The sequence below is a fragment of the Oryzias melastigma genome, linkage group LG20 (genome assembly GCF_002922805.2).
Source record: "Oryzias melastigma strain HK-1 linkage group LG20, ASM292280v2, whole genome shotgun sequence".
NCBI lineage: Eukaryota > Metazoa > Chordata > Actinopteri > Beloniformes > Adrianichthyidae > Oryzias > Oryzias melastigma.
This window is the reverse complement of record NC_050531.1, coordinates 23,625,086-23,635,616: the sequence shown is the minus strand read 5'-3', so window position 1 is coordinate 23,635,616 and position 10,531 is coordinate 23,625,086. Positions and strand designations below refer to the sequence as shown.

The 10,531-nt window shown below is 38.2% G+C and overlaps 1 protein-coding gene across 5 annotated transcripts in view; it reads right to left on the bottom strand.

Moving 5' to 3' along the window:
• Positions 1-10,531, bottom strand: part of LOC112141573 (sodium channel protein type 4 subunit alpha) — a 261,117-nt gene that overhangs the window by 110,662 nt on the left and 139,924 nt on the right. For all 5 annotated transcript variants that reach the window (XM_036217311.1, XM_036217310.1, XM_024264726.2 and 2 more), the window contains one exon: positions 984-1,104. In XM_036217311.1, coding sequence (XP_036073204.1) covers positions 984-1,104 — 121 coding nt within the window. The remainder of the gene's footprint in view (positions 1-983; positions 1,105-10,531) is intronic.

Below are 10,531 nucleotides of genomic sequence, written 5' to 3'. Positions count from 1 at the left end.
ACTATGGTTGTTTTTCTTCATCCTGTCACAGACTCTCTTTCATGCCCGTTACACACTAGGCTGCCAGGATTAGTCGACTAATTTAGTAGTCAATTAGTCGTTATCTTATATTATATGGAGTCAGAGTGTAGTAAAGTTGAAAGATAAAATGACATTCTGTTAGCTTTTTGGACTATTTTGGTATTCATTAAGGTTTTTCAGGATATTTTGGTGTTTAGCTAAAATTTCAGCTACATACTTTGGCTAATTTAGGCTTTAATCTGTTTTTTATGCTAATTTGGAGTTTAGCTAGTAGTTCAGCAGCATGCTAGCAGATTTGGCTAATTTAGCCATTTTTCTGTTTTTTAGGCTAATTTGAAGTTTAGCTAATATTTCAGCGGCATGCTAGCAGATTTGGCTAATTTAGGCTTTTTTGTTTTTTTAGGCTATTTTGGAGATTAGCTAATATTTCAGCTACATAGCTGTTTAAGCTAACTTAGTTTTTTCAGTTTTTCAGGCTAATTCGGCATTTAACTAATATTTTAGCTGGTTATCAGCTTCAGTGATTTCGGCTATTAGCTTTAGCGATTTTAGCTATCAATTTCAGTATCTTCAATAGCCAAATTCAGTTTACAGCATTCACACTAGCATTATTGTAGGTAATGCTATATATCTAGTTTTTAGTTATTTTAAAGCTAATGATGGTTAAGATGTATGTTTTACATCCAGTTTGCTCATGACCTGATTAGTCGACTAACTGGGAAAAACAATCAGTGATTCGTCGAGAAATAAATAATTGTTTGTGGCAGCACTATTACACACACATAAACGTTACACTTTTCTGATACCTGTGGTTGAGCATGTGTCATCACATGAGGTTTGTGCATATAAGGTAAAGATGAAAGATGTATTTCTTCTTGCATTTTTGTGCTATGAAATATCCCTTTGGTTGAGTTCAGACTGAAGAACCTGCAGGCTGAACTGCTGCTTGAACCTGTGTTTACCTTCCATGGCGTCTGTGAGGTAGCTGGTTGCGCTGGGCGCTCTTCCTCGCCGTTCCGAGCCGTTTGCGGATGAAGGCCGAGGCAGCAGCATGGTACTGAGCTCTGTGGTGGACGTGGGAACCTGAGAAACGAAAAAGGAAAGGAAGGGGAGTCGGTGGAGGAGTCACACCTGCAGCAGTCTTACACAGGTGTAACACGGCCCTGTCACTCAGTTGTGAGCATTTCCTCCATCACCGGGGCAACAGCCGCAGATCCAGCCTGCCATTTGGTGATTCAGAGGAATGATGGAGCAGCAGCTCTGATTGTATCTGCAGCTTTGTCTTTCTCACCACAACAAACTGCTGCAGGATTTTATAAATCACATGAAACAACCAAACAACTAATGAACTCCGCCCGTAAGGATCTTCATCTCGCCGTGCAACAGAGGAGAAACCCATTTCTTCACGTGGGTCTGCTCTGAAGCACAGACGTTTACGTTTAAGTGACTTTTTGTTTCAGCATGACTTTATAAAGTCATGAAAAGGATGCTGTGTATTTTTTGAGGCTGGTAGCTACGTGCTAACATAAATGAGCTATTGATGAGAGTTAGTGGTGTCTGAATCTGAAGACACTGTTTTTCCATATTTGGGGGCTAAATCGAGGGGTAGGGTAGGAAGAAGAATTTGGATTTAACTTTTTCTTGTTTACTATTTTTGTGATCCTGTACTAACAGTGGAGTTCCACAAACACGACAGCTTGAATGAAAAACACCCTGATCAAAGTGTTTTCCTCAGTCTGTTGCTAAATTACATGACAGGATAGAACGGAAGACTGTTAAATAGTTTTGTTAATAAAAACTAATGTTAGCATTAATTATGCTGCAATTTGTTTCATTCTAAAAGAATGTCATGTTTATAAATTCTTGGATCTGGTATTTAAGGCAAAGATCATTGGCTTGTTAGGAGGATGTGGACTGTAGTGATCATAGTTATGTGGATGTTAAGTAAACATTCTCACTATAGTGATTCTCCTGCTCCTTTCTGTACGTTTTTCAGCACGTAAAAACTCAATCACACTTTCAGAGCTTTCAGCAATCTTGGTTTCAAAATGTTCATCTCGTTTAGAACATTACTGCTTGTATTTTTGGTCTTCATAAACTTTATAATTTTTGAAATATTGAGCAAAATCTGCCCCGTAGGAAATGAATAACAGTTTTCAAATATCATTTTAAGCAGATTAACAATAAACCTTTAAATATATTTGTGGGGTATGTTTTCCTCTTTTATAGTAATTTTCAAAAAAAATTAGAGTTTGGCTAATATTTAAGCAACATGCTAGATTTTGGTTAATTTGTTATCTACTGAGGTTTTTTAGGCTAATTTAGAGTTTAGCTTCTATTATAGCAACATGCTAATGTTTTGAGTAATTTAATTTACTGAGGAATTTTAGGCTATTTTGGAGTTTAGCTAGTATCTAAGCAAGACACTAACTTTTTTGCAAAATTAGCATGTATTAGGGATTTTTAAGCAATTTTACTACAAATTTTTCAGAACTTTGGCGCTCTTTCGTAAGTTCTGTGATTAATTTACAGTGTTTAAACAAATTTAACATTTTGCAAAAAGCTTTTGTATTTTCAGCAAATCCCTACATTAATTAAAGTAAATTGTCTCACCATTTGTAGTAAAAAAGCTTCATCATCTTTAGTGACTACTTTCAGCAAAAAGCATTCACACCAACATTATTACAGGTAATGCAGCTTGTCTAGTTCAATTTGCTTAGATGATGTTGTGCGTCCAGATGCTTGAGGGAACCTCTCCATAAATAAACCTAACTGAACTTTCCCGGCTGAGAACTTCACAAGTGTTTTTGGAAATTCATTTAGAAAAGAAAAGCTTTGCTTCAAAAGTATGAAAGCAAAGCAGATTTTTTCATAAAGTTGTGTCGGTGTGACTTGTTCTCAGCTGCTGGTCAGAAGCTTGTAAAGGTAAAACCCTGCGGAGGTCCCCGGTGAGTTTTAGATTTCTGTGCAACAAAGAACCTGCGTGAACCCGCTTTGCCCAGGTGTGGTTGCATAACGGTTCCTGGTAACTGTCCCTCCACTGAGACGTGACGCATGGGCCTGAAGGTTGCCGCCCACAAAGCGCCTACATGCTGCTTGTGTGTCAGGCTGGAAAGCACCAGGAAAACACACGGGTGTGCACGCTCTCACAGCAGCCACCCGGGTGCTGATTCTGCTTCATTCTGCTGCTGTGGGTTGCCATGGGGACATTTCCGTGGCAATAAAGAGCGCTCCCTCCGCCTCCCACTCGTGTCTGCATCAGTCTCAGCGGGTCTGCGCGCTTCCAGAATAAGAGGAGGCAAAAATACTTTGTGTCAAAACATGAAACTATAAACTGACCCCACGCCAGCCGTGCACTCCAACGCACGCCCTGCGGTTTCAATTCAGCTCCCCCCATTTATCAGGAAACTTTTCAGCTGTGTTTGAACTTTCAGTCTTTTAGTTGTCACAGCAGTGATTAGTTGAAGGAAATAGGTCTGAGTATAAGGTTCACAGCAGTTCTGAAATGTCCAGCTGGAGGAAATGTCTGCAGACTCTTCAGAGCAGCAGGTTTCCACCTGTATGTGAGGGGATCAGCTGTGCACCGATAACCTAACATCCCAGCTGGAGGCTGCACTGCTTCAGGTCCAGCACAGACACCTGAAAGCAGGTCTGTGGAGAAGTGAGAAAGGCTCCATACTTTCTGATCTAACTATTTTCCCACTGTCACCTTAGAGCGGGGTGTCAAACCCAGGGGCCAAAATCCAAAACACACCTTAGGTCGTGGGCCGAACAGGATAAACATTTATTAAACACTCTAAAACTACATTTTACATTTTTTTAAACCCTAACTTTTGTACTTAATTCTGAACTACATATTTAGAACTCAAAAACTTTAACTTTTAACAAAAATATGAACTAGAAATATAGCATTGCCTGTGATAATGCTAGTGTGAATGCTTTAAGATGAATTTGGCTGCTGAAGATGATAATGATGATTCCTGAAGATGCTGAAGTTTTATAGCTAAAAAAAATGAAGCTGAAATCACTGAAGCTGATAGCAGAAAATGCTTAAGCTGATAGCAAGCTAAAATATTAGCTAAATGCCAAATTAGCAAAAAAAGAAAATAAAAAATCGATGTTAGCTAAAACAGCTAGCATGTAGCTGAAATATTAGACTCCATAACAGCGTAAAATAAATATTTTGGCTAATTTAGGCTTTTTCCGTTTTTTAGGATATTTTGAAGTTTGGCTATATGTTAGGCTACGTGCTAGCTGTTTTGGCTAGCCTAAGTTTTTTAGGATAATTTGGCATTTAGCTAATATTTTAGCAGGCTATCAGCTTCAGCAATTTCAGCATCTTCAGCTATCATCATTAGCATTTTCAGCGTCCAAATTCAGCTTACAGCATTCACTCTAGCATTATTGGAGGTAATGCTATATTTTTTTTTGTGGTGGCACGCTGTGTTTTTGCCAAAATGGAGCTTGTGAACATCAGGGCAACGTCCCAACGTTTTGCCCGCAGCAACGGAAAGGGGACGGTGGAGAAAGGAGGCAGCAAGCCGAACTTTAACCAACATGCTGCTTGTGTGTCGCTGAAATCTTGTTGGTAGTTAAACGGTCCTCCTGTCACTCGCCTTCACTGACAACCACTGATGAAAAACCTCCACCAGGATCTCCTTTTGACCTATGTTGATTTTCCATGCTTGCATGTACATTTGTGTGTTGTGTGTTGTACATTTGTTGTGCATTATTGTGTGCATTGCATTTGTTTGTTTCCCGTGCTTGGCGCCGTGGATGGCTGCCTCGGTGTGTTGGTGCGAGTTGGGCACCATCATCACCAAGACAAATTCCTCGTATGTGTAATGGCAATAAAGTTGCTTCTGATTCTGATATCTAGTTCATAATTAAGTAAAAAAGTTAGGGTTTAAAAAATGTGTTCAATAAATGTTTTTCCTGTTCGGCCCGCGACCTAAGGTGCGTTTTGGGTTTTAGCCCCTTGAGTCTGACACTCCTGCTATAACTCATGGTTGTTCTGGGACCGTCCCTATACTGAGTGGCCAGCAGATCTTTCTGCACCACATACATACCAGACATCAAACCAAATAACCGAGATGGTAAGTTACTGGTGCGCTGCTGAGCCCCTCACATGGAGGGGGAAACCTGCTGTTCTGACGAGTCCCCAGGCATCCGCTCCAGCTGGACATTTTTAATCTGGTTTAATTTAATCAGTCTAATCTAATTTAACTAATGTCTCTAAATGCTTTCACCATAGTTGTCAGTTTTTAGTTCAAGATGGAGATTTGTGTGAGAGCCAGAGCTCATGTCCTCTACAGGATTTTCTCCATGTTCCTTCATTTCTCCTGAATGTCAGTTAGGGTAACATTTTGGGTTAAAGACAATTTATCAGCAGACAAATCGGATGATCGTTTGTGGTCAGATCAGAGCAACGTTTCTTCAGTAGGTACTTGTTATGTACACTCGTGTCTCATATTATTTTGGTCTGCTCATTTTCTCATTGTTTTACAATTTACAATTTGATTTACAATTTAGTTAAGACATTTTTACGAAAAACAAAAACTGATTTCATGATGACACAGAATACATTCTTTTGTTCTTCTATTGTTGTAGAAGTGAACCAAAATGATCATCTCTAACTGACTGACTTATTGAATGAACGAATTTAGTGAATCTCTCCCTGTGAGATCAATAAAGTTGAATTCAATTCAATGGGTATGAGTCAAGTCTCTAGGAGCAGCAGCTGTTTCAGCTGATGTGAACATGAAAGAAACTCCACCAAGAAACTAGATTAAAAAAATGACTCGAGACCTGAGGCTCCGAGCTCAGAGCCTCAGGTCTCGAGTGCTTCACACAGCTGTAAAAAAGACACTGCTCTTTATTGTGAGAGAAACACAAAAAACACTACGAACAGACCTGCAAAGATCATCTATGTTGACAGACATCCCACTCTAACAGGTCAAACACATGAAGACAATGTGCTAATGTGGATCAGAAACAACTTCCCAATTAACCAATCTATTTAGAAGAAAATTAGCAATCAAAACTAGCTTTATTATTTTTTTCCAACAATTCTGACCGCAGAAGTTGTTGTCTAAATACATAGAGCTAAAAAAAATCAGACATGGTTGTTCTCGTCTTCAGTAGTTGTTTATGCAATTTCAAAAAGTTAGCTCAGTCTATGACTTAGAATAAGGTGCTGTTTTGATTTAGATAAAGTGTATTAGACATAATCACTTAAAGTACAAAGATTTTATTATTCATAATTATGTTAAAAAGTTACAGTTTTAAAGTTTTAAAAATTGTCATTCTGCTAGCTTTTTGGATTATTTTGGCATTTACTAAGATTTTTTTTAGTCCACTTTGGAGTTTAGCCAATATTTCAGCTACACACTAATTTAGACATTTTCAGTTTTTTAAGGTTATTTTATATTTAGCTATCTTTCCAGTTACTGCTAGCTGTTTTGGCTAACATAAGTTTTTTATTTTTAGTTTTTTAGGCTCATTTGGTATTTAGCTAATATTGTAGCTGGCTATCATCATTAGCATTTTCAGCAGCCAAATTCATCTTACAGCATTCACACTAGTATCATCACAGTTAATGGTATATATCTATTTTATAATTATGTCAAAAGTGTTGGTTTTAAAGTTTTAAAAATGTAGTTTTAGAGTGTTCAATAAATCTTTATCCTGTTCGGCCCGCGACCTAAGGTGTGTTTTGGATTTTTCACCTTCTGTACGATTGAGTTTGACACTCCTGATGTAGAACCAAAGGCCTGCATAGACAAACTTCGGTCCAAACTATTCCAAGAACTCCATTTAAAATGGCTCAAATCATCTTGGACTTTAGAGAATATTAGAGAACGTGAAAACTCTTCAAGCATGTAGTACGTAACGAGCACTGTATGGAGGCTGAAGAAGGTGGAGAACCTTGACTACACTGCAGGCGGACTGTTACTACATCTTCTTTTGTTTGTTGCATAACAGAGATCTTCTGGACAACGGGTGAGCAGGAGGGTCAGAATACCGTAGGAATAAACTGCCTCCTGCATCCTCACCATTCACTTAATTGGAAACTATAGCTAGAGTTGTAAATAATCAGGCCTCTTTGACTGAAGGCTTCCTGCCTTTACAGCTGGATTCTGTTGAGGCGAATTTGAATTATGTTGTAAAGATGCACCTCGGATCCTTTTCTCTTTTCAGAGACATAAAACTCCTCGAACTCCTGTGTTCCAGACACAGTGTTGACTTTGTTATGTAACTCCTTCCAGTCCAGCTCCAGAGGTGAGCGCACATAAACAAACGGAGGGGTTTTCTCCAGCTCTGCTTGGTCAGTGAGTCATGCGCTGCAAGTGTGATCTGATTATCACCTCCGCTGGGCACAATGCAGGATGGGAGTCCTTACGTGTTTGCAGGCACAGCTCATCCGGTGGATGCTCACTGCAGAGCTGCTAAAAACTCTGGGGTGTTTTTCCACCCCAGGTTTCTCTGGTTCTTTAAGGAGCCACTCCAATGAAAATGGTGTTTTTGGTGATTGAGTTTACACTCCTGATCTACGGCTTACTCTAGACATGTCTAGTCGTTCACATCTATAGTACATTGCTGCTGCGACCCCTAATTTAACGGTTTAAGATAGCAAAAGTAGAAAAGACAAAAGTCTCTGGAAGGTTTCTTTGAGCAGAAAAGAGCCACTGAGGAAATGGAGGAAGAACCTTTGATTTCAAGGCAAAATAAAGCTGCTGTTTACAGACAGAACCTTGAAAGATGGATTGTTCTTACAGACCAAACCCACGTTACAGAACATGCAGAAACCAACTCTCTAATCCGGATCCGGCCCGCAGGGTAATTATATCTATTCCAGTCATTTTATATTAATATTATGTTATCTTGTAGAATTGTGACAGGATATATTTCATGGAGAACAAAATCTTTTGGGATATTTGTACGTTTAATTTTTCATATAAAATGACATAAAAGTAAAGAAATTTGAAGGTTTTTTTCTTTTAACATTTATTTGTTTTCTAACTTGCATAATTTACCTTTTTTAAAGTTTAAAAGTTTTAACAGTTACGTTTTTTTTATCTGTTTAATACATGTTTGTCCTGTTCAGATCCAATGTGTGTTTTTGGATTCTGGCCCCCGGTGTGGTTGAGTTTGACACCCCAGCTCTAAAGCTGCAGAGACGGTGGATTCAAGTTTAATGTGATTTAAAAAATACCATTTTTACTACATTTTTACCACCTTTTAATGGGTCCTATACAAGCGCTAAGTTTAAACCAGGTGTAAATATTTTATCAAGTGAAGTTCAGTAAAGTAACGTTTCTGATTTGTGAAGTCTTGTAATACTCCTCTATGTTAAAGAAAAACACAAAAAAATTCAATATTCAATAAGAAACAAAAAGGATGAATCTTTTGTCTTTAAAAACAAACTGATTCTGGGTTGAGCTCTCATTGTTACAATGGCATTCAGAGAAAAAAATGACCCCGAATTAATCTTTATCCTCTCTAAACACATATCTTCAAACTGTCTCCTTAAGCTACAGATCAAACTGGAGCTTTTTCATTTGAGAAGTTGATTTCCTGGAAACTAAAAAGGTAACGCCACCTCCATCCTCATCCAACCTAAAGCAGGTCGGAGACCTCTTCTTTATTGCAGTGAATAACCAAGTCCTTCCTCACAGTATTATTACCATCAGATGTTCAGGACAAACATTTTTCTCTGAGTCATTTCCTGCACAGCTTATGTGTCCATGATTACTCTTCACATCTCCATCTGTTGCAGCATCATCACTGAAGCATCTCATTCCCATGGGGACACATCAACATGCAGCTGGCAGCTTATTGGTTGGTCAGGGGTTCAATTCCCAGGCCGACCAACCACTGTGTTCTTTGGCGAGACCCCGTACCCCCACTGCCATTAGATGCAAACAAACCCCGAAATCACTTTGGATGAAAGCATCTAAACGCTGCATAATTATAACAATATACTCATCATCAGCTGGTCATGGCCGCCGGCAGGAAGGCCGGCTCTGCCTGTGCTTACATCTTCATGTCTTCATTATTGAATTGTTAAGACATCGTTCAAATCGTTCAAGGAAGAAAACAACCGAAACTTTTTCAATATATTATTAAATGAAATAGAATCCCTAACACCAACCTAAGACGTGAGACGCAGTTATTAATAGAATAAAAATACTTTATTCATCCCAGGCTGGGAAATTAGGCTGTTGTAGCATTAGGCATTTACACTAGATATTAACATATAGAGAAAAGGCAATATTTACAAAAGATAAGGAAATAATACACAATAAAAAACAAAAACAAATTGTGCAAATTGTAATGTGCAGAATATAATAATAGGGAGAGTGCAAATTGAGCTTAAAATGTTTAAATGTTTATGTTGTTATTTGTTTTGATTTTTTAATTGTTGCTGTGATTTTTAATGATTCTGAATTGAGTGATTTGCTGATGTGATTTGGACTTCAGGGCCACCGTACTCTGATGGTTACATTCTCCTTCCTCATCCCTCCTTCTGTGTTTAGTGGCTCTCTCAAACTAGTCAAACCGCTCCAGCTTGCAGTGGTCAGACTCCTCCACACTTTTGCCTAAATTTGGAGTTCTCCCTGTTTAGCCGCAGATATCAGAGGAATGTTTGGTAGAGAATGAAATCAGATGATCTGCTGCTGTGTTGGTGTGAGGGAAGGAAGTATGGAAGGGGTGTCAAACTCAATCACACAGGGGGCCAAAATCTAAAACACACCTTAGGTCAAACATTATAAACATTTATTGAACACTCTAAAACTACATTTTTAGAACTTTAAAACTGTAACTTTTTAACATAATTATGAACTAGATATATAGCATTACCTGTGATAATGCTAGTGTGAATGCTGTGAGCTAAATTTGGCTACTGAAGATGCTAGTGATGATAGATGAAAACGCTAAAGCTAATAGCCAGCTAAAATATTAGCTAAATGACAAATTAGCCTAAAAAAAACAACAACAAAAAAACAACTTAGGATAGCCAAAACAGCTAGCATGTAAATATTAGCCTGACTGTGAAACAGCCTAAAAACTATAAAAAAGCCTAAATTAGCCAAAACAGCTAGCATGTATCTGAAGTATAAGCTAAACTCCAAAACTGATTAAAAAATCTTAGTAAATGCCAAAAATGATAATTTTTAGAACTTTAAAACGTAACTTTTTAACATAATTCTGAATAATAAAAATGCAGGAATATTATTCTAGAATAAATCAACTTAAACCTTAAATAACTTTCAATATTTTACTCTCCATAAAAATAGATTTTGACAAAATTATACAAGTTAGAAATGAGCACAAGGTAACATCGGGTCATTAATAACAATAAAATAAAATGATCTGGAGGGCCGGATAGAATTGTCTGGAGGGCCGGATCCGGCCCTCGGGCCTTGACTTTGACACCTTTGCGATATGGAGTCTGTGTTGTTCCAGAGTCTGAGGCCTCAGGTTCCTGATCCCACAGCACCAACAG